This window comes from Equus caballus, chromosome 22 (assembly GCF_041296265.1).
Source record: "Equus caballus isolate H_3958 breed thoroughbred chromosome 22, TB-T2T, whole genome shotgun sequence".
NCBI classification, from domain to species: Eukaryota; Metazoa; Chordata; class Mammalia; order Perissodactyla; family Equidae; genus Equus; species Equus caballus.
Window position 1 is genome coordinate 50,974,591 of NC_091705.1, and position 27,495 is coordinate 51,002,085.

The 27,495-nt window shown below is 49.4% G+C and overlaps 2 protein-coding genes across 13 annotated transcripts in view; both read left to right on the top strand.

Annotated features, from left to right (window-relative positions):
- The window catches only part of MYT1 (myelin transcription factor 1), a 68,773-nt gene extending 66,330 nt beyond the window's left edge, over nucleotides 1-2,443 (top strand). For all 6 annotated transcript variants that reach the window (XM_070247549.1, XM_070247551.1, XM_070247550.1 and 3 more), the window contains 2 exons: nucleotides 28-171; nucleotides 536-2,443. In XM_070247549.1, coding sequence (XP_070103650.1) covers nucleotides 28-171; nucleotides 536-676 — 285 coding nt within the window. In that variant the 3' untranslated portion in view covers nucleotides 677-2,443. The remainder of the gene's footprint in view (nucleotides 1-27; nucleotides 172-535) is intronic.
- A 14,987-nt stretch (nucleotides 2,444-17,430) lies between these two features.
- Nucleotides 17,431-27,495, top strand: part of PCMTD2 (protein-L-isoaspartate (D-aspartate) O-methyltransferase domain containing 2) — a 31,838-nt gene continuing 21,773 nt past the window's right edge. For 2 of the 7 annotated variants that reach the window (XM_001495654.6, XM_070247554.1), the window contains exons 1-2: nucleotides 17,760-21,404; nucleotides 22,319-22,649. In XM_001495654.6, coding sequence (XP_001495704.2) covers nucleotides 22,343-22,649 — 307 coding nt within the window. In that variant the 5' untranslated portion in view covers nucleotides 17,760-21,404; nucleotides 22,319-22,342. Of the gene's footprint in view, nucleotides 22,650-27,495 lie in introns of all 7 variants that reach the window. The other 5 variants (XM_023626999.2, XM_070247555.1, XM_070247553.1 and 2 more) reach the window with 5 other exon arrangements.

Consider the following 27,495-nt stretch of genomic DNA (forward strand, 5'->3'; position numbering starts at 1 on the left):
AGGCATTTCCCTTATCTGTCTGTGCAGATCTCTTCCATGGAGAAGAGCCTGAGGAACATCGAGGAGGAGAACAAGCTCATTGAGGAGCAGAATGAAGCCCTGTTTCTAGAGCTGTCGGGCCTGAGCCAGGCCCTCATCCAAAGCCTCGCCAACATCCGCCTTCCACACATGGTAAGCAGGAAGAGGTCTTGCGGGCATCATGGCCAAGCTGGCGGCTGTCCCCCAGTACTCTGGGGGGGCAAGGAGGGAAGGGCGCCCCTCTGCCTCTGGGGCCCTGACGGGAGGGCCCTGACCCAGGTGTTCTGCTGCTGGCCATGGTGGCTCCAGCCCGCCTGAGTAGCCTATGAATCTGCAGCAAAATGCTCAGAGTTGTTTCAGCCCAAGGTGGGGCAGCCAGTGCAGTCCCTGGTGGCTGGGGGCTTGCTCAGGTGGTGTGAGGAGATGCGTTTGATACTCCCCCACCGATTCCATTGCTTCTGAAAACCGTGGGGCCCCCTGCATGGATGGGGCTTGCTAAACTGGTTCTGTTCTCCAGGAGCCAATATGTGAACAGAATTTCGATGCCTATGTGAGCACCCTCACCGACATGTACTCCAACCAGGAATGCTACCAGAACCCCGCGAACAAGGACCTCCTGGAGAGCATCAAGCAGGCCGTGAGGGGCATCCAGGTCTAGGCCTCCTGCTCGAGGAGCTGCCCTGCTGATCCCGGGTGCTGGGCACCCCAGCTTGGCTCCACTGTTTACCTCCCTCTCCTGCCCTCCCAGTGGAGATTCCCAGCTCACAGCGACTTCTGGCTGGCAACCCCGGCAGCCTCAGGCGGGTTTATCCAAAGGGGTGCCAGGAAATCAGTGTCTCCCTGGATACAATGTGCTTGCCAGGCCAGAGGCCGCAGCCTCCCCACTCAAGGGCAGGGTGGGGCATGAAGTATTACAAAGTGATTTATTTTTGTTTTCTGAAAGAAATCTGAAGAGCAGCTCGAAGTCTCCAGTGGAAGCTCATGGACAAGGTTCTCAGGGAAGTTTCGGAGTTTGCAACCACAGTATTCCTTTGTCTGTCAGGCTGGGAGGGTAGCCGTGGGCGCTGGGCTGGTGGTGCGTTTGACGGTGTCAGCCTGGAGCACGTGCCCCGGGGTGTGCGTCTGCTCGGTGAGGCTAATGTGGCAAGTGTGTTTTCTGTTTTCATTTAATTCAGTTTTGTGTTAAGGACGGATCAAAGCCCTGTTCCCGAGGGTAAGGTAGGGGCAGGCCTGCAGCCCACTGTCAGCCCCAGGAATCTAATCTGGGATGCCCCTGAAAGCCAGCTGCTGGTTCCACAGTAAGGCACTCATGTCTGGGGGTGGCTGGTGCCCATGCCTGCACAGACATGCGCAGTGTGGGGCCATGCTCCCTCTTGGGGCTGTGGCCTTTAGACCCGGTCTGGCTCTCTGTGCGTCCACCCAGGCCCATGACCTGTCACTGCCGAATTACCTGGGTCATGGCTGAGCTTGACCAAGGTGGGGACAGCGTTAGTGAGAGCAGGGGATAAATTCCTAATTAGAGACCATCAAGGTTTCACTTCTTTTTAGATCCATTCAAGATGTGAAAAAAAGTAAATTTTAATTTAATGTGTTAAAAACACAATGTTCCTAACATGTAAATAGAGTCCAAATCGATTGTGACTGCAATTCCAAGTTAGTATTTAAAAGTAGAGAAATTGCACTTCCTGGAAGAAATAAAAAAGTAGTTAGTTTATTCTGTAAATTATTTAATTTTGTCAAGATGTAAGTATTTATATTCACAACCTCTTATGTTAACGTTTGTTATTTTGCTATTTATTTAACATTTTTATTTATTAATTTTATACTATTTCAACTAGACCCCATACCAGGACACCATGAGAGGAAAATAAATGAAATCAAAGCAAAATTAACTATTTGACTATGAGATAGGCCACACACAAAAAACCTTGCTATAACTTCTAGTTATAATTTTGATGCAACCGATATTTTTTATATATTTTGTTATTTATTCTTTTAATAATGGAGTTTTTAAAAAGTATTTTGTAACTGAGGAATTTTGATAATTTGGGGATATTTGTCCCTTGGTCCAATGGAAAGAAAGATTTTTTGGTTTTCTGTATCCCTTTTGCTTCCTTCTGTTTTCGGCACGGACGACAGCAAATGGAATTCTGTATTTATTGTTTATTTAAGTGTAGCGCAGATGTGTGTGCTGGCGTGTTTCTCGTGTCGCGTCTGTGTGCCGGCTTGTGATGGCTGAGTCATGTTGCTGTGAGGGAGTGCTGGCCACAGGCAGCGCCGAGCGTGGCCACTCGCAGGCTCCCTGTCCCCTGACAGCTCCGATACTGTGACCCTCCTTCCTCAGGAAACGCGTTGAACCCACAGCACAGCACTTCTCGGTGTGTTTGCAGGGTGATTTCCTAATAAAAGTCCACTCTGACTGTGAGTGGGAGCCGTGTCTGTTGTGAGAGCTCTGAGGAGCCCTCTGTGGTACAGCCCTCGCTTCTGTCCTGGGGAGCCGGTGGGTGGGCAGGCTCTTCCCTCTCAGGTCTCTCCCTGATCCCACGTGTGGAGCCCACATCGCCTTTGTAGAATTACTCTCCCCCAAAGTGTGGTTCTGGAGGGTCTAAGTCATTGTGCCCTGCCCCCTCTCACATGACTGGGCACGTACAAATTGGTTTTCTCTTAGGGTCAGGAAGAAGAAGTCTTTCTGCTGGGTTGTTAGAGTAGGGGGTATGGAATAGGGACTGCCCCAGGCTACCTCTGGACACGAGGACAGAGCCATCTGCAGTAAGAGAGAGTTCAGACATTCTGGAAGGAAGCAGAACTGAGAAATGGAGAGAGAAAGGTGGAGGTGGGGTGAGGAAGAAGAACGAGCTCTCTGATGACCTTTTCAGAGTAGCTGGATTCAGCTATACCTGAAGGCCATCCACCCTTGCACTTCCCAGTTATGTGAGACAATAACAAATTCCTTTTTTGTTTTTGTTTTTTGCTTAAGCTAGTGTGCTTGGCTTTTTGGTCTTGCAGTGGCACCTCACATTTCCACACTTTTGTGTCAGCTGGAGCTCTAGCTCTCCCAGGGTGAGAGTTAGGCTTGAGGCTTCTAGTCACATTCAACCTGAACTGTCAACACATTTTGACTTCCCTGGAAATCTGGCCCTGGAGACCAACCCGGAACTCCTATCTGACATGTGAACAAAGGACAATTCTTAAAAAAATTTGGGCCTCATTTCCAACTCTTGTTCAAGTCAGACAGGGTCGAGGACACTGGGGGGCTTTTGGTGTGTCTGGAGGGCTCCAGCTGCTAGCTTTGGGGACCAGAGCCGGTGGCAGCATACATGAGCCTGTCATGCAGAACCTGTTCAGCCTTGAAGAAGGACTCCTGGGGGTCCCCTTTGCTGAGGCCTCATTGGGGGTGGGGGGACCAGTGGCCTGGGTTGTGCCCATTCATGTCAGCACACAGATGCTAAGGTGTGAGCAGGATCGATTTTGAAGTGTCCCCTGTGCTAGCTGAGATGACATCATTCAGGGGGCATGAGAGTTGGCTAGGCAGCTGGGGGCTGGGAGTGGAGCGAGAGCTGCCTGGGGCCCCTGCCCTGGCTGCCTGGTGGCAGGTGACCAGCATAGGCCAGGACTGCGAAGGAAGGAGATGCCATGGAGTAAATTGCCACGTCTATCCCCATGTGAGACATCCCCATGGTATCCCTTAGTCCTGCCTCCACCCTCTCCTGGTGATCTTTGCCCCCTTCCCTTCTGAAGTTTCATCCAGCCTGTCGTCCTTCCTGACACTGAGACACTGCACTTCAGGGGGCTGGCCCACCCATGCTGATGAGCTAGAGCCTCTTCTAGGCCACATGGGCACGGCCTCAGGACACATTGTCAGGCCTCCAGACGCTTCCTAGGAGCAGCAGCGCGGAGAAGCACTGATGCTTGCAAAGGCCGTCAGCTAGGTGCTCATGTGCTTGCGGGGGCTGGTCTTCGGTTCTGTGTATTCGTCAGCGAGCTCTGCAGGGAGCTGACGACAGTTGCTGGCTGTGGCTCTGTGGAACTGCTGGTTGGTCTAAAGAGCCACAAAAGCTGCATGGGTGGGAAGACGGCCCCAGAGGTCAGTGTCAAGCTGCAGGTGGGTGTGCGGGTGAGGGGAATGGAGGGGCTTTGGAAGTGGGGAAAGGGGCTCCCTCCACGAGCTGTATCTCAGCAGAGACCTCTGCTCCTGGTTGGTGGACTGGTGGGCAATGGAGGAGAGCAGCTGTGGGCCACAGGTCAATTCCAACTGAGTCCCTGCTGGGCCCTGGGCATGGGCTTCAGCCCGGAGGGACTTGGTCTTGCCCTCAGCAGCTGCTCAGGCCCAAGGCACCAAGGGCACGCCCCTGGAGTGTGGGCAGTGCTCCCTGCAGAGAGTGACCTGCTATGGAGCCTTAGAAGACCTTTCAGGGAGGCACTGTTTGGGATGTGGATGGTGGAACAGAGGGGAAGGGAGTTCCTGGAGAAGAAACAGCATGGACACAGAACACTGGTGTGGAGGACCCCTGATGTTGAAGAAGCACAAGCACTAAGGAGGCTGTTTTTATCCTATGGGACTTTTAGGTTTTCCAAACCATTCCCTGACTCCAGAATTCTGGGAAGTAATAAGGAGCCTGGCCTCGGGGCTCCATGTCCTCAGAATCTTTCCAACAGGAGCACTGGGTCCCATCCACCATGACCTCCTGGCTTCTGAGGGTTTGTCTACTATGGGATCAGCAGACCTGGGCTCAAATGTGGCTCTGCACTCACCAGCTGGTGATCATGAGTGTTGTGTGCAGAGGGATGCACAGCAGCCCCTCCAGCTTTGAGAAGGTACAGCATGTGGTTGTTCCGGTGATGCCAGAAGGCTGCACAGTCCCACAGTTTGATGATGACATTAGCTGTTCTCCCCCAGGAAGAGCCTCCCACCTCCTGCGTGGAGGGTCTGCCTCAGTCAACAGCCTCCTGGTGGCTGGGGGAGGAGGGTCTTGGCATTGTAGGGCTTATTTTTGGTGTGAGAACCCTGACTGCAGCTAGGCCTTCACTCCCAGCCTGAAGACCCTTCTTCTACACTCTCCAGAGAATAAAACTCAAGGTTGCAACCAGAGGGAAGGGAGCATTAGAGTCAGGGCAGGAGTCTGGGGGTCTTCTAGCTTCTGAAACACACTGTCCACCTTGTTTCAGGCCCCTTCTCCCATCTCCAGCAGAATCTGAGTCTGCCAGTTCCTGGGGATTCTGGGGTGTGGACTGTCTTGGTTCTGAGCTTCCCACACTCTGGCTAGCAGTCAAGTTTGGGGTCTGCTGAGGCCTTCACTGCACATCTGTGTGTTTTCTGGCTTCTAAGTTGCATTGTTGTTTCTTCTTCAATCTCCCCATCCCTGCCAATTTACACCCTAAAGGCTCTCACTTTAGCCAGGTTTTCAGAAGGTGTCAAGGTAGGTAGGTGTGTACACCTGCCCTCCTTACCTAGATGCACAGGTAACACCCCAAGTAGATGAGCACCTGACCATGTGAAAATGGGAAGCTGACTCAGTGTTGTGTTGATGTGACCTCATGATTAAGTGGAGCCTCAAGTGCAGTTGCTACTTTCTCTCGTTAACCATCACACCCCCTAAAGCTATTGGCCCCATAGAAGCTGTTACAGCTACAGTGTGAATGGTTTCCTCCCAGCTGATTTCAACCTTGCAGCACAGATCAGCAAATCTCCCGGGTGTTACAAGCACTTTCTTTCTCTTTGCTCTTCCTCAAAACAAGGAGGTGGAAAGTTGGTTTCTCCAAGAGAACCCCAGTACCCACCTCAGCAAAGTGCCAATCAGGTTAAAACACAGGGGTAGTTTATCCACGGGCCCAGGTGATCCATGATTGGGGGCGTCCCACCAATGCTGGGCAGCTGGCCCTTGAGAGAGCCACCCGCTGCCCTCACTGCACCCAGTCCCACCTCCCTGCCCCGGTCCCCACTGTGCTTGCCTCTCCCTTTCCTCTCAGTGTCTACAGTGGTCAGGCCTCTCCTTTTCTAGCACCTTCTATGGCTCCCTCCCCCCTCAGCCTTCCTCCCAACTGCCTGTGCACACCAGTCATCTCCCCCAGCCCCTTCCTGGTCTCTGCCTACCCTGCCCCTGCTCCTATGGGTACTGTCCCCTTGCATGCTTCTCAGAGGCTGCCCCAGCCCACGTCTTGGGCTCTCTCCTTCCCTTCCTCATCGTTCCCACAGCTCCTGTCTGCTGTGCACAGAGAATTCCCACTCCATTCCCCAAGCCTGCCTTTCCAAGTTCTAGCACCTTCTGGGTCTCCACATGGACGTCCCACAGGCCACAGGACATGCACCCAAGTAACCACAACAGCCCACTGGCTGCTCCCAGCCTGACTCCCCTGGGCCCAGCCAGGCACAGACCCTCGTCAGCCCCCTATCCTGACTCACCCTGCTGAAGGGCTCACGGCTGTGTGCGAGCCACCGAGAGGGGCAACAATTGCCTGCTGTTCCAGGCGGATGTGAGTGCCACCGTGGAACACCAGCCTGGTGGTGTGCGCCCAGACTGGGCTGCTGTGGGTGCTGCCCCAACAAGGGCAGCGTATGATAGGGAGGAAGAACAGATGGTTATTTGGGTCACATGTGGGGCTGTGCAGGGATGCATGTAAGATGGCACTAGCCATGCCCTGAACACCAAGGGGGCCCGTGTGGACATGGTGACTCCTTACCATTAACTGAGGTGTCTTCTTGGACTAGTTCTGGCTCCTGAGGGCTGGCCACAGCCCTCGCAGCATCTTGAGCCAGTATAGGTCTTGGGGGGCATATCTGGAGCCCCTCAAAGTGGGAGGAGGTTGGACAGTTTCAGCCCTGGGCTGTCCCTGAGCACACACCACCTACAGAACCAGGGGCCTGGTGGGGGGTGCTGGGGAGCCCCCAGCAGGAGGTTGAGGAAGAAAACGCGGCCTCTTGCCCAGCACCCTGCCCGCGGACACCCCTCCCTGGGCCCACTGTCTCTGCTCATAGGGTACCTTCTGCCAAGTTACACACACTTCTGCCTGTTTTTTCACACACTGTTAAAAACGTTTTCCTTGTCTTGAATTCTGTCACGGCTTTCTTTGTAGAGGTCATCAAAACAGCAGAGGAGAAACCCGGTACTGTATATGGCTAAAGATGGTGAGGAGTCTACCTAAGGCCCACTGGTGTGTTGTGAAGACCAAACAAAAGCGTTTGCAAGTCCCACACCACACCCCCCAGAGCCACTGCCTGAGACCCTCAAATAGAGGTTGATAATTTGAGACACTTTCAGGCACCAAACCAGGAAGTGCTCAGTCACAGCTGAGTCACCCCGCATAAGGCCTCCTTGGCTTGCCCTGACAGGCGGAGGGGACGAATAATGACGGGTGGTTCGTGAGTGACCCTGAGCCCTTGGGACTCGCAAAGGCTCCTCCAACCCCTCACCCACTGTGGCGCGGGCACCAGGGTTGTCTCCATTATACAGATGGGGAGGCTGAGGCCCAGGAGGCTGCTTGGGGTCACACAGAGGGTTGGCTATGTAGCAGGATTTGCCCCCAGGCCTCTGGCCCTGTGGTCTGCCTCCCTCTGGAAGAGGAGGGGCTGCCAGCACAGCTGGACTCTAGCAGGCATCAAGGAGCCAGAGGAGAGCAAGCTGCCATGGTTCCCAGGCCAGCGGGACGCAGAAGACTCCAGGAAGGACCCACCCCGGCACAGCACAGAGACACAGGTCCTGCCCCACTGCCTCAGTCTGGGGAGAGTTGGCCAGGCAGACGCCATCGTCTCCTTGGGTGCTCTGACCATTCCCCAGGGCAGGTGGGACTGGCTAGAGACCCTGGAGTCTCTGTGAGACTGAGGCAGACTCTCCAGCACTCCTCTGCCCCGCCCCCGCCGGTGGGGCTGAGCAGAGTGCCCCCACTGTCAGGCCAGAGTGGGGAGAGGATGGCTGCACTGAGCAGGAACAGGGTGCAGGGGACAGGCTGTGAGTTGGGAACAGCAGGATGTGTCCCCAGGCCTGTGGCATGTGCTGCTGGGGGCTACAAGTGGGGCCTGCATCTGGCTCTCTGTGGACTGCATGGAGCCTGGGCTGCAGCAGGAGCAACTGGAGTTCTGGGGAAAAGAGCCTGCAGGTGTGTAGTGTGAGGTGGGACTGGCCAGTGAGGGTGTCTCTGGCAAAGGCCCTCAGGTGGATGGGTGTGCAGGCGGCTCCATATGTGAACCCCTCCTGGGAGCAAGTGCTGAGTGACCACATGTGTGGGAATTTCTCTGTATAAACATGGCAGTGGGCAGGTGTGGGTGGGAAGGGCACCCCAACCCCGTAAGAGCCAAGTCCTTGGGGAGGTTCATCAGCATGGGGTCCCCAAGGCTGACACTGGTGGGCCAAGGGGCCACACTGCCCTCTAACTTGGAACCTTCCCACCATCCACCTTCCCTGTGTACTGTGTTGCTGCAGGGGCCCCTCCTCGCCTCATCCGCGGGGCTGGGCTGCCTGGTCCTCTTCCGTCCACCCAGCACACCAGGAACCTTGCTGCAGAGTGCTGAGGCCTTCTGGGAGGGGCCTCAGCCTGGCTTGGGGTCCTGGCTCTTGCGACAGAAGGGTGTTCACGTGAGGCTCTGCTGCCTGGTGGGTGAGGGACAGGGCCTTGAACCTTTCCAGAATGAGTCCATTCACCCTGTGCAGCCAGGTCTATGGTCTGCTGGCCTCACGCAGTGCAGGCTAGGTCTGTGGATAGTTACCAAGGCTGTTACTGCCACCCAGGTGTACATCCCCTACCAGCGACAGCTGCTCCTGACAGGGCTGTAGGTTGTGCTGAGAGCCGTTGTTAGTGGGGCAGAGGTCATCCAGCCTCAGACCCTGGTGTGGGTGGGGACAGAGGTGCCTGGGAAGTAGCCCCAGAGTGATGATGAGGTTATCTTGGCCGGGTGCAGCCCACGGGTGGGAGCCAAGTCTGGCAGGACCCACAAGAGCTGTGAAGCCCCCAGAGCTGCTTGGGGCCTTGAGCGAGACTCTCAGCCAACCCTTCCTGATGTGCAGCCCCATGGTGAACTCCGGACCCAGCACCCACCTCCTGGTTCCTCCTTCGAGGGTGCTGAGCCCCTGAGAGAAAAGCAATCAGTGGCTTCCGGTTGTAAATAACATCAATTTAAGATGTAAAGAAGCAGCTACAAGGAGAAAGTACTTGTCTCTCTTCACCTTGAGCTAATGCAGCCTGGGCCCTTTCTTCCAGATTGAGAAGAGAAGGCTGACAACAGACCAGGGTGTCTGCAGTGTCGCCTGAGGTGCTGGACGCCCCACTTGGCAATGTGGGAGGAGCCAGGCTGGAGCTGGCCTCTGCGTCCCCAAGACAAAGAGGGTGTTGTAAGCAACTGAAGGCCCCACGAAATGCAGGGGTCTGCAGCCCACAGACCCAAAAGGCATGCTTCTCCTTGGTCTGGCTTCCAGGTCTGTGCTGCCCACACCCTCCGACAGGAAGAGGGCGGACCAGCCACAAGCCACATATTGTTCTCCTTCTGGATCTTTCTGGGCAGGCTTCACCTTCATTGTGAGCTGAGGGTGGGGGTGGGTGCTGGGCAGGCCAGACCACCCGTCGGAGAGTGGCCTTGTGAGCAGGAAGGCCCTGAGAGCCAGCCCGGCCCCCACAGGCATCTCTCCAGTGGGTGCCTGGTGAGGATTCACTGTCGCCAGAGCCGGCCAGGGGTTCCCACAGGATGGCCAGGCTTTTCCAAGATCCCTTTTCCAGACTCCTGAAGACAGTTTCTTCTGAGGCACACATTCTCAGTCGGAAGCAGAAGGGAGTAAGTGTCCTTGCAAAGGGACCATGTCCTCCAGGACACTGCTGATCATTCCGGATCCACCACCACACTTGTACTCTCCCTGCAGGGCCCCTCCACACTTGTGCTGTTCCCAGAGGATGCAACTGCTGCCTGGCCCCAGCCCACAAGCTGACCCTGGTGGGGGGGGGCTGTTTCACGTGAGGGGGCTGTTCCGCGTTCGGAAGCTGTTCTGCATGATTCCCACTGAATTCCCGTCTGATGGAGGACCTGGAAGCAGGTCTGGGATCACCACGAGACAGACCCCAGGTACACTTCCTTCTTGCAGTGCTGAGCCTGTGGGGGCCTTTTTGGAGTCTGGAACCCTCTGAAATTGTTTGTGAGATTACGTGTGCATGTGCAGAGGTGGGCTTTTTTCCTGGTTCATAGCCCTCCTCACATTCTTGAGTACAGTGGACAAACTTCCTATCTCACAGGCCCTAAGTGTCCTGTGAATGAAAGACTCAGAGTGGCCATGGGCCAAGGACCCCGGTTTGCATCCACGAGGCCCTTGGCAAGCTGACTCTCTGAGTTGTAATGCAGGGGGCATATGAGAACACGGGCACATGAAGAAACACCGAGACACGTGCATTCACTGTGGTGGGGACCAGGTGATTCTGAAACATCTGGACGCTCCAGTCCCCACCAGCTCAGGATCCCTGGGGAGCTGCCTTGGAGGCCTCAGTGGGAGGCGGTCATGATGGTGGTGGTTTCCTCCAGGCCTCAAGGCCCACCCCCTGCCCCCAGAACTCTGCCCTACATGCCATCCACACTCCCCAATCATGCTGGAAGTGCCCTGGGGGCAGCTTTCAATAGTCTTGCTGTGCCCTGGGTGCCAGGGTGCGGGAGGAAGGGTGGACGCTGCTCCAAGTGTGCTGGAGCCCTATGCCAGAACTGGTGACCTTCAAGCGTTGTTCAAGCACTTAGATCCTTTAAATAGAATGTTGCATGGAGCCCCTGCACTGCTTTGGCCAAGGCTGAGGGTCAGAATTGGTGTGGCCTCAGGGAGATGCCCAGCACCTATGGTCAGGCCCAGAGGGACCATTCCTGTCAGAGGGTCCCCCCTCGCTAGCCAAGTACAGAGCCTTGGAGACCCTGTGGGGAGAGTCAGCCAAGCATAAGACGCATGCTCTGTAGGAAATGGGGGGATCTGCAGGGTTGGGGGAGGGCTCAGCAAGTGTGTCTGAGGGACAGCACGCAGGCATGAGTGAGGGGTGCTGGGAGATCCCCCTCGTGGCGGCTCTGGTTTCTAACACAGTAGCACAGGTGGCAGCTCTCTGGGTTTGAGTCTGGGCCCATCTTATACCTGGGAACCTTGAGCAGATCACTTCTAGCCTCTGTGCCTCATTTTCCTTCTTTACAAATGGTCCACAGAGCCTGCTGCTAACGAGGGGAGAGAAGGAGAGTGGGGCGAGCCCAGGCCTGGCCTGGGGTCCCTGGAGATGTCTGGGTGGGTGCTGGGACAGGTCAGGGGCCTCTATACCACATCCCAGCACTGGGCCACCCCAGGGGAGCCAACTTGGAGCTGGCCTCTCCAGAGACCTGGCAACTGGGTGCCTCTTCCTGTGCCTGATGCCCTGCTGGCCACATAAAGCCAGGCTGCAGGGTCTCACTGTGGGCCCAGGCCATGCACCACCCCTGACACACTGAGGACAGCCACGACCCCTCCTCCCCTTCCCTGCCCCTCCCCTTTTGCATCAGCCAACACTCCTGGCTCCAAGATCTGCCCCTGGTGGGCTGCCAGCCACCTGATGTCTGACCACTGCTGCCTGCTAAGCCCTGGGCTTAGAGATGCCACCCAGGTCCCTCCTGTCTGCACCCACAAGTCCAGCTGCCATCCACCTGGTGGCTGTGGAGTGACTACATCTGCTGCTGCCATCTCCACTAGCAACTGGTCTGGTCCACTGAGAGCTGCAGTCAGAAGTTCTGGAATTTTCTCTTCCTGGACTGGCCCCACTTCTCCTAGGCTGCTACCTACTCATGCTCTTCCTTCAAGCTTTTCCTCTCACAAGTCACAAGAGATAGTGAGGAGCAGCTGAGGGGCTGGCGAAGGGGATGGAGACCTTTGAACCCTGGGACCCAGATCCTCGAAAATGTGGATGTCAGCTCCTCAGGGCACTTCCACCCTAGACATCCTGTGGACACACCCTTGGACCCTAGTCTGACACCACTTCTTTGTAAGGACCCTCTATTAGGGTTCTCCAGAGAAACAGAACCAATAGGCGATATATACATATATATATGGAGAGAGAGACGATGATTTTGATTTTTTAAGGAATTGGCTCATGTGATTGTAGGGGCTGAGTCTGAAACCTGCAGGACAGGCTGGCAGGCTGGAGGCCCAGAAGGACTGATATCGCAGTCTCACATCCAAAGGCCACTTAGAGGAGAATTCCTTCTTCCCGGGGAATCTCGATCTTTGTCCTTAGGGCTTCAATTGCTTGGATGAGGCCCATCCACATTATGGAGGGTAATTTGCTTTACTCAAAGTTTTCTGATTTAAATGTTAATCATATCTACGAAATACCCTCACAGCAACATCTAAACCGGTGTCTGACCAAACATCTGGGCCCCATGGCCTACCAAGGGGACATATGAAAGTGACCGCTGCAGACCTCTTCTCTGTGCCCATGCCTTGCTAACTTTTTATGAAGGTGGTTTGTTTTAAGATGAGAATTTTTTTTTTTTTTTTAAAGATTGGCACCTAGGCTAACAACTGTTGCCAATCTTCCTTTTTTTTTTTAAGGATTGGCACCTGGGCTAACAACTGTTGCCAGCCTTTTTTTTTTTTTTCTGCTTTATTTCCCAACCCCCCGCCTCCCCCCGCCCCCCCCCATACATAGTTGTATATCTTAGTTGCAGGTCCTTCTAGTTGTGGGATGTGGGACGCCTCCTCAAAGTGGCCTGACGAGCGGTGCCATGTCTGTGCCCAGGATCCCAATCCTGGGCCGCCGCAGCGGAGCGCGCGAACTTAACCACTCGGCCACGGAGCCGGCCCCGAGAAATTATTTTTAAGAATCCCTTCCCAATCATTTTACGTAGATAAATATGTTTGAATTCACCAATATTTTCAGATCAACATCAAACTGCAGTCACCTGTATAGCATGGATGGCATAGACGCCTTGATGCATGTCTGAAAACTGCGTTTAATTCCATTCTCCATTTACAAATGGCTTAAAATGAGGAAGACCTATATTTTTCTTTCTCTTTTTGGAGGACCTAGTTTGGATCCTCCTAACATGACAGCTGTGCAGCAGCGACGCCTTGTGGTAAATCTTGCATCTCGTCATTGCCGGCCCAGCCACTGGGGTGTGACCCCTCCTGGCTTGTTTCACAGACTGGCCAGAGGCAGGAGAGAAGGTCCAGTTGTAACACCATTCATTTGGGATGCTGTCCCCGCCTTGTCCCAACCCCCCACGTGGTGTTCGATGCATCTGTGGGCAAAAATCTCACTTGGAGGCACAGGGCACCAAGAGTGGATGTGAGACCTTCGCCCTTCCACTGGATGAGATGTCAGAAAGGGCTGGCAGGGAAGAGGGCTGAGGATGGGGAGCAGCTGCCTGGGGACTCCCGTCCACTCACTCTCCCACTTCCTCTGCAAAGCGGAGTCAGGAGGGCTTCAGGTGGCGCCTTCCGCCTGACACAGAGGGAAGAGCCCCTGGCATATCACCCATCAGGGCTTGTTTTGCTAACTCTGCTTCCTCTAGCCATGTGAGTCCCTTGATCGGTAGCCCTGACTCAGCTCCCTGACCAAGGTCTGGTGTTTAGAAATGAGCTCCTCCTTAAAAACAGGATGCTTTGTGTAAAACTCCTAGAGGATAAAACATATTTTAATTATTGTAATTACAAAAGCATACTTGCCAATAGTAAAAACAGTCAGACAAAACTGCAGGAAATAGAGAAAGAAGAGGTGTCCTCAGCTGGGACTGAGGCATCCTAAGGAAACAATCTTATGTATTCACCCATGTAGTTATCATTTCCAGAGCTCTTCAATTTTGTATAGATCTTCAATTTTGCATATTTCTGTTTGGTATCATTTACTTTCTGCATGAAACCTTCCTCGTGTGGATATGTTGCTTCTTTCTGCTTTTGTATGTCTGAAACAACTATTTCAATTTTTAAAAAATTAGTAGACTTTATTTTGAGAGCAGTTTTAGGTTTATAGAAAAATCGAGGAGATAGTGCAGAGTTCCCTCTACCTCCCCAGCACAAGCTTCCCGTTATTAACATCTTGTATTAGTGTGGTACATTGTTACAACTGATGTAGCAATGTTGATATGTTATTAATTAAAGTCCATAGTTTGCATTAGGGTTCCCTCTTGATGTTGTACATTCTGTAGGTTTTGACAATGCATATGACACACATCCACCATCACAGCTTCACTGCCCTAAAAGGCTTCCGTGCCCCACTTACTTATCCCTCTCTTTCCCCTACTCCCATCCCTGGCAACCACTGATCTTTTTACCGTTTCTACAATTTTGCCTTTCCCGAAATGTCATATTGTTAGAATCATACAGTATGTAGCCTTTTCAGACTGGTTTCTTTCATTTACCAATAAGCATATAAGGTTCCTTTATGTCTTTTCAAGGTTTGATAGCTCAATTCTTTTTATCTGATTTATAGTCCATTCTGTGAATGTACCACAGTTTGTGTACCTATTCTTCTATTAAAGGACAGTGTGACTGCTTCTGATTTTTGGCAATTATGAATAAAGCTGCTATAAACTTTCGTGTGCAGGGTTTTGTGTGGACATAGTTTTCACCTCATTTGGGTAAATACCAAGTTGTGCAATTGCCAGATCGTATGGTAAGAATCTGTTTAGTTTTGTAAGAAACCACCAAACAGTCTTCCAGAGTGGCTGCACCATTTTGCATTCCCACCAGCAACGAAGGAGAGCTGCTGTTGCTCAACATTCTCACCAGCATTTGGTGTCACTGTTCTGGATTTTGGCCATTCTAATGGTCTCTCATTGCTGTTTTATTCGCCATTTCCCTGACGACAGAGGATGCTGAGCATCCTTTTGTGTGCTTATGAGCTATCTGTATGTCTTCTTGCTGAGGCACCTGTTCAGGACATTGGCTCATTTTTTAATTGGGTTGTTTGTTTTTTTTATTGTTGAGTTTTAAGTGTTCTTTGTATATTTTGAATACAAGTCTTTTATCAGATAAGTGTTTTGAGAATATTTTCTCTCAGTCTGTGGCTGGTCTTTTCATTCTCTTGACAGTGTCTTTTAAAGACAGAAAAATTTAGGTTTAATGAAATCCACCTTACTGATTTTTTCTTTAATGAATCATGTGTTAGATGTTGTATGTAAAACTTCATTGCCAAGTCAAACGTCACCTAGATTTTCTTCTGTGTTACCTTCTAGAACTTTTATGTGAAAATGGAGAGGTTCATGTCTAGATTCATTTTTGTGCATGTGGGTGTCCAGTTGTTCTAGTACCATTTGTTGAAAAGACTATCCTTTCTCCATTGAATTCATTTACTCCTTTGCATAAGATCAGTTGCCTATATTTGTCTGGGTCTATTTCTGGGCTCTCTATTTTGTTCCATTGCTCTGTCTTTCACCAATACCACACTGTCTTGATTTCTGTAACTTTATAGTGTCTTGAAACCAGGTAGTGTCAGTCCTCCAACCTTGTTCTTCTGCTTCAGTATTGTGTTGGCTTTTCTGGGTCTTTTGCCTTTTCATATAAACTTTAGAATCCGTTTGTTGATACCCACAAAATAACTTGCTAGGATTTTGATTGGAATTGCATTGAATCTACAGACAAAGTTGGCAATATCTGTCAATTTAATTAGATCTTCTTTGACTTCTTGATAAAATTGCTTATTAGTTCCAGAGTTTTATTTATTTTTTTAATAGATTTTTGGGTATATTCTACATAGACAATCTTGTTAGCTGTGAACAAAGACAGTTTTATTTCTTCCTTTCATTCTGTATACCCCTCCACCCCTTTTCATGTCTTATTGGATTAGCTAGATCTTCTAGTACAATGTTGAAAAGAAGTGGTGAGAGAAAACATCCTTGCTTTACTCCTGATCTTATGGGAAAGTATATAGTTTCTCAACATTAAGTATGATGTTAGCTGTGGGCTTTTTGTAGATGTTCCTTATCAAGTTGAAAAAGTTCCCCTCTATTCCTAGTTTGCTGAGAGTTTTCATAATGAATAGGAGCTGGGTTTTGTCAAATGCTTTCTTTTTTTATCTGTTGATAAGATCATATGATTTTATTTCTTTAGCCTGTAGATGTGATGGATTACATTGATTGATTTTTGAATGTTCAACCAGCCTTGCGTGCCTGGAGTAAATCCCACTTGATCGTGGTATGTAATTCTTTTTATATATTGTTGGATTCAACTTGCTAATATTTTGTTGAGGATTTTTGCATCTATGTTCATGAGTGATACTGGTTTATACTTTCTCTTTCTTGTAATGTCTTTGTCTGTTTTGGTACTAGGGCTAGAGGTTTATCAATTTTATCATCCTTTTCAGGAAACTAGCTGTTGGTTTCATTAATTTCCCCGACTGATTTCTTGTTTTCAGTTTCATTGCTTTCTGCTCTACTTTTTAATTACTTCTTTTCTTCTGCTCACTTTGGATTTAATTTACTCTTTGTTTGGATTTGTAATTTACTCTATCGATGGTGATGCTCTAGGCTGGGAATGCCTGAGGTGCTTTTCTGGGCCTGTATTACTGGTAGTGAGCCCCACAGACATTCCCTCCCACCCCACTACCGGGGCCAATATTGCGGCTGGGCTGTCCCTTGTGGTTCTTATTATGATCGTAGGATGCACTTCAGCTAAAACCATGAGGGAACTCTGAGGAACAAGATTTACTACTGGCAAGTCCAAGGGCCACACAGTGAGGTCACTGGGGGAGGGGTGTGTGGGGAGAGAACTGAGGTCTGAGGATGGGGTGTCTGGGGTTTCATGGGGTCACTCATTATTGGCAAACTTGAATCATAAGGGCAGGAATTACCACATGGGAGACTGGAGGCACGGTCACTCAGGCCCTCAGTCATCTTGGTTGCCCAGGGTTTCCTGAAAGAGGACCTCCTCGGGTGTAGGGGGGCTGGTTCCTCAGTTTCAACTGATTGACTTTTCTCCTCTTTATGAATTATATTTTCCTCCTTCTCTGTATGCCTGACAATTTTAGATGGGAGGCCCAACATTGTGAATTTTACCGTATTGAGTGTTACATTTCGTATTCTTACAAATATTCTTGAGCTGTCTTCCAGGGCACAGTTACTGGGAAACAGTTTCAAGTCTTTGATTTAAGTGGGGTCTGAGCAACGACCGGTCTGCGGCTAACTACTCAATGTCCTATGAACCAAGAGCTTTCCAGTCTTTATGTCTCTTGAGATGTCTTCAGTTGTCCGTTATGGAGATCCCTATGCAGATCAGGGGGACAACAGGAAACTTCGCGGGAGACAGAGTAGACGAGGCCTCTCGGAGCCGCGTTTCCCATGGAGAGGGGTCTGTCCAGGTGCAGGCGCGGGAGGCGGGGCCCGGCGGGGGCTCCGGCCACTCTGCTGTCCCTGGCCTGCAGCCACCCGACCCTCCCTTGGCACGCCGGCCTCCTTCGTGTCCTGCCGATCTCGGCTCGGACGTCCCTTCCGCTCCCCCAGCCACCGCCGCCCGTCACCGTCCATCGCCCGAGCATTCGCACCCTCCTCACCCGTCGGCCCTTCAGGAACGTGCCTTCCACAGAAGGGGCCCCGCCTGCCGTGCTCACGGCTGGGTCCTGGCTCGCGGAGGGGCGCCGACCTAACCATCCTCACCGCGGCAGGCCCTCGACCTCCGCATTGCCGCAGAGCGCAGCCAGCGATCAGGCCCGGACGACACGAGCAGGGAGCGCCGGCGGGGCCCATCCGCGGCACCGTTGCCGCTTTAAGGGCCGGGCCGGGGCGCACGCGCAGTCGGGCCAAGGCGTGCGCAGGCGCAGTGGGGGCGGCGGGTGTTTACGGCGGCGAGGTTGGAGCGGCGAGGGGGCCGCGGACGGCAAGGGGCCGAGGAGCTGCAGGCCGCGGCCGGGCGGCCCGAGGTAGAGCCGCCGCTTCCGCCCCGTGCCCCGCGCCGCTCGCCACCCCCGCCCGGCGCTGGCGCCTGGAGCCCCCCTCACCGCTCCCCTCCCCCCACTCCCTCCCCGCATCCCCCTCTCGTCCCCCTCTCGTCCTCCCTCCCCGGGAGGCCAGTCTTCCCCGCGCGCCCGCCCGGCCGGGCGACCCCCTGGGCGCTGCCTGCCTGGGACCTGCAGCCCTGGCTTTCCAAGCGGGAACACTTGCAGTTGGTCCCGAGCGAGTCGCGTTCCGAGGTCTCACAGCGTCTGCCCTGGGCCTTTGCAGGGGCGGCAGGCTGTGCAGGAGGAGTTGGCCCTCCCGAGCTGGCGCGGAGCGCTGGGCTTGGGTCTCAAGCGGTGGGGCCGCACTGGCGTGGCGTCTGTGTCTTGTTTGCTTTTGCGCAGGATGCGGCCCTGCAGTTGATGTTTGCGCCTCGAAAAAGTCATTTAAATCTCTGCCTTTCCCCTTTGCTGCGGTGCCTGTGTGTGTTTTCTTTGTTCTTTTTGACAAAGGAGTGAGTAGACTCGTTCAAGAATTAGTGAAGGCATTCTCCTTTAAACAGCTCAGAGCTTGCAGCTCTGCTTTTGGGGGGACGCTTAGGGAGAGGGGGCCTCAGAGGCGGCGGCTTTCAGCGCCTGAGGCCGGTGCCTAGGTCCCTTGGACTAGCCCCTGCTTATCCCTGGCCTGGGACATCCCTGGGGTTGGGGGGCTCCAGGTTCTGAGAACGTGTCTGTATTTGCAACTCTAGTTGTTAGAAAGCTTTCTGTGAGTTTAATATAAATTATCTGCATCCAACATGTGTTCCACTGGTCCGGCTTTATCAGGCCAGTGAATAGTGTATACATGGCAGCCTTTCAAGTATTTTGAAAAACTCCCTTTGCATTCCTGTAAGTGTTCTGGTTTTCAAGATAAGTCTCAGGGTCTCCCATTATTCTGTGGAAGGTGTGGTTTTGAGTCCTCCCCAGCTCATCATCCACATGAATTACTTTGTACATGAGAAGTGACATCCAGGTTGGAACGTGGCCCTCTACGTGCAATCTGACAAACCCAGTGTAGACTGAAATGGTGACCACGTTGTCACAGCTTCGTGCTGTGTTGACCCAGCCACAGTCACAGCCTACTCAGTTGTCATCATGAGGCAGTCTTCCTCACTGCACCCTGCAGGCAGTTTTGGAAGGAGGTTGTCCTGTTGGCCTGTGACCAGCTACTGCACATAGCGAGGTGTATTGAGGTTTGCAAAGTATGATCAAGTGCAACATCCAAAAAATGATTTGCCATTACTTTGAAAAATTGGATTTGAGGGGCCAGCTGGTGGCATAGTGGTTAAGTTCCTGTGCTCCACTTCGATGTCAGTGGTTAAGTTCCTGCACTCCACTTCGGTGTCAGTGGTTAAGTTCCTGCGCTCCACTTCGGTGTCAGTGGTTAAGTTCCTGCGCTCCACTTCGGTGTCAGTGGTTAAGTTCTTGTGCTCCACTTCGGTGTCCTGCGGTCCGTGAGTTCAGATCCCAGGTGTGGACCTACACACCCCTCGTCAGGCTGTGCTGTGGTGGTGTCTCACATACAAAAGAGAGGAAGCTTGGCACAGATGTTAGCTCAGGGATAATCTTCCTCAAGGAAAAAGAGGATGATTGGCAACAGATCTTAGCTCAGGGCCAATCCTCCTCACCACCTACCCTCCCCCCCCCCCCCAAAAAAGGATTTGACTGGATTGTAGATCTAGATCTGGTTTGGCAAGGGTATCTTTGAACCTATTATTAGTGTTTTTGGTGGCATTACAACTGATCACATGGGTGGTCAGTACTAAGCAGTGATTGTCTCCATTGGTGAGGGTGTGTTAGATGACCAGGCAAAGTTAATAATAAGTGTCAGACCCTGCAGATAGTCACATGCATCCTACCAGTGGCAACAGATAGGGTTACCCCATAGTTATTTAGTCTGTCATTTTGACAAAGATTGTCAATATGTTATGTGGTAAAGAATGTTGCTCCCCTGAGAATTTTTAAAAGCTGCATTTGGTGTTAGGAAAAGAACACAGGCGTTTGGCCAGATATTCCTGGGTCTAATTCCAGCCTTCTCCTCACACATTGGTGTACGATCATGAGCAAAATAACTGCCCAGTCCCAATTTACCTCATAATGTTGTGAAGCCAAAATGAGGCCATGACTGGCAGGTGGTGCCTGCACAAAGGTTGTAGCTAGTTTTACTAAAAAGCTAGCCTTTGTGTATGGAATAAATTTTCAAAGTGGAAAATAAGTGATAGGTACTTAGCAGAAAATGAAACATACCCAATATATAGTTTGTGTTTGCCTTCTAAAGATAGAATGATGGTACTGAGATGGAATGATAGAACACTGTGTACATGCATCTGGGTGAAGAGGTGGCTTTCAGACTCACCATGGAGGATGGATGTGGTTTTAGGCTTTTTCCTAAATAGACCCTGAAGCAGCCAAACACAGGTCCTCTTCTAACCATTGACCCAGATTTTCAGATGACTGTCGTAGACCAGGGTGTAGACTTCAGCCTCAGAACTAACTGGCTTATCTAAGATTAAACTCGACCTCATTAGCTCTTTATCCCATGTGGCTAAATTAACTGGCCATGGACTATAATCTAACAAGGGCTCTGAAACAACTTAAAATGGGAATGAAAATCTAATAATTGGACCATCATAATGATTTGAAAAGCCTCTTCGGGGGGCCGGCCCAGTGGTGTAGCGGTTGTTTGCACGTTCCGCTTCTCAGCGGCCTGGGGTTCGTTGGTTCGGATCCTGGGTGCGGACATGGCACTGCTTGGCACACATGCTGTAGCAGGCGTCCCACATATAAAGTAGAGGAAGATAGGCACGGATGGTAGCTCAGGGCCAGGCTTCCTCAGCAAAAAAAAAAAAAAAAAAAAAAAGAGGAGGACTGGCAGTAGTTAGCTCAGTGCTAATCTTCCTCAAAAAAAAGAAAAGCCTCTTTAGCTCTAAACTCTTGATTATGAAGATTAACTGTCCAACGATAAAATGAAAGAGTGTTTGTATTAAGCCCCACCTTTCACATGTTTTGTGTACTCGCAAGAAGCTGAAGATTCATCCATTTGGTTGTGATTTTCCTTCCTGGGAAAACCTCTCCCACCACAATTGCCAGTTGTGTACATGGGTGTGTGTATGGAATCTCTCCCCCCAGTGTTTCTTTATGATTCTCCTTCTGCTGTTAGAAATCCAGAAGATCGTGGGGGGAAACGCAAGTATAAACTTTGTGATAATAAAGTTACAAGAGGTTATTATGGGAGTTGTCAAGATTGAAAAAATGTGTCAGTCTTTGTGAGACTTTGTGTTTTCTTTTTTTCCTAACAATTTATATCAGATGTTTTGTAAAACGTTACCATTTTATGTGAAGTGAAACCATTATTTGGAAAAAGTTACATGGGGTAAGTATAAAATTGGAAAAGATTTTTGCAGTTTTAGGAAGAGTGAGGCCTCTACAAACGGAAAAGCATTTTCTCTTGGTGTTGGCTTGTGGGGAACACGTGCTGTTACTCTTTCTTCTTGAAGGCAGTTAGGAAGAAGGTAAGAAATGGGCTTTTAATCTTAAGAGCAGGAAAGGTGGTTGGCATACACTTCAAAAGGGCGTGTGGGAGTTCTAGCGGCAGCTCCTCCTGCTTCTAAACTTCAGCTTGAAACAGATGTTGTATTTGTTACGATAAGGTATTTGTCACAGACGTTCTATTGGGGAAGAGAATTTTGCTGATGTTCTTCCTTGAAATTTGTATATTAGAATATTCAAATCGAGAGATTGAATGGGTTGCTTGACTTGATGTTTATGTGTATGTAGGGGTGTGGAGTTGACAGATAAAATATAGGACACCAGTTATATTTGAATTTCAAATAAACAATGAATAATCTTTTAGTATTTTTTGTTTACCTGAATTTCAATTTTTTTTTGCTTTTAAAGTTTTATTTACAAAAAAAGATCTGCAACACTTGAAATATTCAAAGAGAAGTTGATACTGGAATGATGTTTTAGACATATCTACTCTTTTTTCATGTTTACATTAAATGATTTTGCCATATGTGGATATGTTGCTGTTAAAACCGATGTATATTCAAGATAATTTTAATCCTAAATACTTCACTTTCTAAATAGATGACTTTTAGCAAAGTATTGAGTTCATACTTTAATGGTGTTCTTAAGTTGTCAGATATGTTTTAGGTATCTCAAGTTCATGTGAATTCAGTCAATATTATAAATTACAAATTTACTTCTGCATGGATATAATTGAATTTCAGATTTAACTAGGGTTTTTTTCCTTCTGGATCTGGCATCTTTGCGGGTGGGTTGGGGTGGGTGGGTGTTGACAAAATGTATTCCATCTGTATTATTTCCAGAATTCAGAATTTGAAATTGGTATGGGTTTAGAACTTTTATTGTTCTCCTCTTACCTTTCATGTAAATAGCTCTTTTTAAAAATGTTTAATTGCAGTCTTGCTTGCGTGTGATCTTGAAGATGGGGGGGGCCGTGAGTGCTGGTGAAGACAACGACGAGCTGATAGACAATCTGAAAGAAGCACAGTACATCCGGACTGAGCTGGTAGAGCAGGCTTTCCGAGCTGTCGATCGTGCAGATTATTATCTTGAAGAATTCAAAGAAAATGCTTATAAAGACTTGGCGTGGAAGCATGGCAACATCCACCTCTCGGCCCCGTGCATCTACTCAGAGGTGATGGAAGCCCTGGACCTGCAGCCTGGGCTCTCGTTCCTGAACCTGGGCAGTGGCACTGGCTACCTCAGCTCCATGGTGGGGCTCATTCTCGGTAAATCTGGAGAGTCTGGGAGAAGAGTCTGCTGGCATGTTTCCTTTGTAGGGACTGTGTCTGACTGTCCTTGGCCTTCCCAGCAGCTTCCTGGTGGTGTCACGCATAATTACTGGTGGGCTGGGGAAGGGAGGGCCCAGAGCTCTCTGGAGGGACCTCTCTTGTTCGCCTTCCCACCTGCACCTCCACCATCTGTTCAGCACGCCCTTCTTCTAGACAGCAGAGCACCTAGAGAGTTGTGTAAATCTGGACCTCACCGTGATTTCTTGATTAATACAGTCACTCAGCTTGCCTGTCACTCTGTGTCTAAACTGAGAATAATTAACTTTTAAGTCCTCTGGGGGTTCTTCCAAGCAGTTTTTGGTTGTTGTTTTAATACTAAAGGAATTAATACCTGTAAGTTATCTATTCTTAAATAAATTCCAGGGATGGGAGGGATTTCATAAGGTATCTTATTTGAAGCCCATTAGCCTATTTTCCCAGATAAGTAAGCTGTGAGACTACATGGGTATCTGCCATTTTTAATATTCAAACAACAGTGTCAGATGACTGGGGATTGATTTAATTCCTGCTTTGTGTAAAATGTGATGTTGGGTAAAGGCCTGTGTTACTCTGAGTGAGGTGGAGGGTTGTGGAGGAGTGATCGGGGTGTGCAGAGAGGACGTGCTTGGAGATCGCTCGGAAGAGGAAGCAGGGAGGGCTGCCTTCTGCTGAGTGGGTGGTGGCCGGGCACGGGCGCGGGGTGTCTGTACATTCTGATGTCGGAACTGACAGGATTTGCTAAATATCAGGAATGTCCACAAAGTCCTGGTGTAAGTATCTTGACATTGTTGTCAAGTTAGAGTGAGATTCTGAATTTTGGAGACTTCTGGTGAGAATGGTTTACAAGTTGCACACCAGTTAGCATGCACGTCACAACATTGTTTCTTTGTGGTTGTTACAGCCACTTTAGACAGTACTAGCAGTAACAGTTGATTTTTGTGGATATGCGGTGAAATTTTTGGTTTCTTTAGAAGTTCATATACTTTGGAATTTGGTGAAGTTTTGAGACTCTGATCATTTGACTTTAGTCTGTTAATTGCTACCCTCAAATTTTTAAATGTGTAGGTTTTTTTCTTTTTTTAAGATAAATGCATTTTGAACTTGTCTTGGATTGAGACTACTTTTTGAAGAGAGTCCAGATTACTTATCTGTCTGGAATTCGTGATTTGTAATTCCCTCCGCAGGAGCTGAAACATTGGAGGAGCCAAGGATAAAGTGATATTTGTGGGGGAAGGGGGCTGGATTATCAAACTGACTGGATTAGAAATGCTATTGAAAAGAACTGAAGTGCTTAGGAAAAGATGCCTTAAAGTAAGCCTGAGATGACCTGATGCGCTTGGCATTCCCAGCAGTTATGAAGAAACAGCTCACAGTTTGATGTTGTTGTTCTCTGTTCAGAGGCCCCTGTTTACTGGGAGTAGCGTTAGATGTCGGGGGAGGGGAGAGACCTGAAGGAAGGAAGGCTGTTTTCGGCTGTAATGGATGTTGCGCACTGCTGTGATACCTTTGAAGGTGGTAACTTGAGAGTTTTCTTTCACAGATAGATGTCTCGGATCGGCATGGAGAAGGCTGCACGCACTGGACTGTTATCTCTTTCCAGATGCCGTGTGTCCTGGGCCTCCCTCTCCAGTTTATTCAGCCTTAACACTGCTTTGTGCAAATCCTTGCAGAGGCGAAAACCTCGTTGGCCTCCCAGTGCCTGCAAATGTGAGGTCTGAAGTGCATCTGACACAGAGGTCCTTACTCTGACCCCAGCTGCCTTTCTGCTGGCTCTGAACTTTGCCCCTTTTCCGCCACGTTCTTTGCTCATTATGTGGGCTCCCCTCCTTCACTGGAGGCTCTCCTTTCCTGTGGTTCTCATCAGCAAGGGGAGATACAATACCTGCTTCAGGGGTGGGGACGCATGCACTCACCTACTTGAAAGTGCTGTGTGAGTGCAGGGGGAGCTGCTTCCTGGGGGCCTCTTGGGTCCAGATTCAGCGAGTGTCCTGGGTGCCGCCATCCTGACCCCCATGTCCTCCCTGCCCCTTTAGTCATCTTTTCATTGGGGTGGTTGGGGGATATGTGTTAGTAGTCTATTTGGATTGCTGTCCAGTATTACTTTTCTTGCAAATAGGAACTATGTCCTACCTCTAATATTCGAGTTAACTGCTTAATAGGTATTTGATAAAAGGTGAGGGGCTAATGAAAATATGATGAGTGGGAAAATAAGGTCAGGTTTCTTGGTCTCTGGCACAGTGCTCCCATGCCAGAGAGCAGTGGGAATTGAAGTCAGTGACTTGGCAGAGGTCTTGAAGTTGGAGTAGTTTGGATTTGATGTTGTAAGTAGTGATAGTGTGACTTGTCAAGTAGGGTATGTTTTGATGAGAGAATATTTCAGCAGCAGCTCTGTGTGTGAAGGATGTTGAGGAAAGAGAGTATCAGGTGGGTCATCCAAGTGGAGGACAGGGTGGCCTTGGCCTAGGGTGGTGGCTGTTGTGCTAGGAAGGGACCAGATAAAGCCAAGTGGCAAAATGCAAAGATGTGGACTCACATATGGTTGCTTATTTACCAGTATTTCTGTTGGAGTCTAAAGTTGAGTGCTATACTGTGATTTTAGTTTGTATGTCTACTAAATAAAGTCCTACATGCCCTGTTGATGTTCATGTGCATATTTAAAAAAACTGGAGTATAAGTTACCGATGGTAACTGAACCAGTTGTTGGTCGTTGGTTTCACTGGAGCTTGGGTGAATTTTTGTGATGTATCCAGCTCCATGTGAACACCACCCAGACCAAGATGCAGAGTAGCATCAGTGCACCAGAGGCTGCCTGCTGCCCTCGGGAGAGGACCCAACCCGCTGCGTCCAGGAAGCTGAACACTGTTCTGTCCTCTTCAGCACAGATGAGTGCTGCCCATTTGATCTTTGTATAAACGGATTCCCAAACATGGAGATTCACCTAGCCATTTGTGTTGGTAATTCTCACCCAGACTTAACCTAGAGGCAGATTTATATGGAGGGAGCTCTTTCCTCCTTAAGTGGGCTCCCAACTTTCCTCACAGCTTTATTTCCACTTACTGATCAATTTCCTTTGATATAAAAAATGTTTCATTGTGACTGGAATTATAGTTTTATTTTAATGATGATTAAAACTTTTTTTATTGAGTTCTTAATAGTTTGCATCATTGTGAAATTTGAGTTGTACATTATTTCTTGACTGTCACCACATAAGTGCTCTTCACCCCCTGTGCCCATCCCCCACCCCCCTTCCCCTGGTAACCACTGAATTATTTTCTTTGTCCATGTGTTTGTTTATCTTCCACATATGAGTGAAATGATATGGTGTTTGTCTTTCTCAGGCTGGCTTATTTCCTTAGCATAATTCCTTCCAGGTCCATCCATGTTGTTGCAAATGGGATGAATTTGTCTTTTCTCATGGCTGAGTAGTATTCCATTGTGTAAATATACCACATCATCTTTATCCAATCATCGGTCTATGGGCACTTGGATTGTTTCCATGACTTGGCTATTGTGAATAGTGCTGCAATGAACATAGGGGTACATATGTTACTTTGGATCGTTGATTTCAGGTTGTTTGGGTAGATACCCAGTAGTGGGATAGCTGGGTCATATGGTATTTCTATTTTTAGTGTTTTGAGGAGTCTTCATACACTGCATTCCTACCAGCAGTGTGTGAGAGTTCCCTTCTCTCCACACCCTCTCCAACATTTGCTATTTTTAGTTTTAGTGGTTATAGCCATTTTAAGAGTTGTAAGGTGGTATCTTAGTGTTGTTTTGATTTGCGTTTCCCTGATAATTAGTGATGTTGAACACCTTTTCATGTGTTTATTGGCCATCTGTATATCTTCTTTGGAAAAATGTCTGTTCATATCCTCTGCCCATTTTTTGATTAGGCTATTTGTTTTTTTGTTGTTCATTTGTGTGAGTTCCTTATATATTATGGGGATTAACCCCTTGTTGGATATATGATTTGCAAATATTTTCTCGCAATTGGTGGGTTGTCTTTTTGTTTTGATCCAGGTTTCCTTTGCCTTACAGAAGCTCTGTAGTCTGATGAAGTCCCACTTGTTTATTTTTTCTGAGAAGACATGGTATTCGAAACGATTCTTTTAAGTTCGATTGAAGAGTGTACTACCTGTGTTGTCTTCCAGGAGTTTTATGGTTTCAGGATTTTTGTTCAAGTCTTTGATCCACTTAGAGTGTATTTTAGTGTATGGCGTGAGATAATGGTCTACTTTCATTCTTTTGCATGTGGCTGTCTGGTTTTCCCGATACCATTTATTTTGGAGACTTTCCTTTCTCCATTGTATGTTCTTGGCATCTTTGTCGAAGATTAGCTGTCCTTAGATGTGCGGTTTTATTTCTGGGGTTTCAGTTCTGTTCCATTGATCTGTGTGCCTGTTTTGTACCAGTACCATGCTGTTTTGATTACTGTGGCTTTGTAGTTAGTACATTTTGAAGTCAGGGATTGTGATGCCTACCAGCTTTGTTCTTTTTTCTCAGGATTGCCTTAGCAATTCGGGGTCTTTGGTTGCCCCATATGAATTTTAGGATTCTTTGTTCTATTTCCGTGAAGAATGTCATTGGGATTCTGATTGGGATTGCATTGAATCTGTAGATTGCTTTGGGTAGTATGGGCATTTTAACTATGTTTATTCTTCCAATCCGTGTGCATGGAACATCTTTCCATTTCTTTATGTCATCATCGATTTCTTTCAATAATGTCTTACAGTTTTCATTGTATAAGTCCTTCACCTCCTTGGTTAAATTTATTCCTAGATACTGTATTCTTTTAGTTGCGATT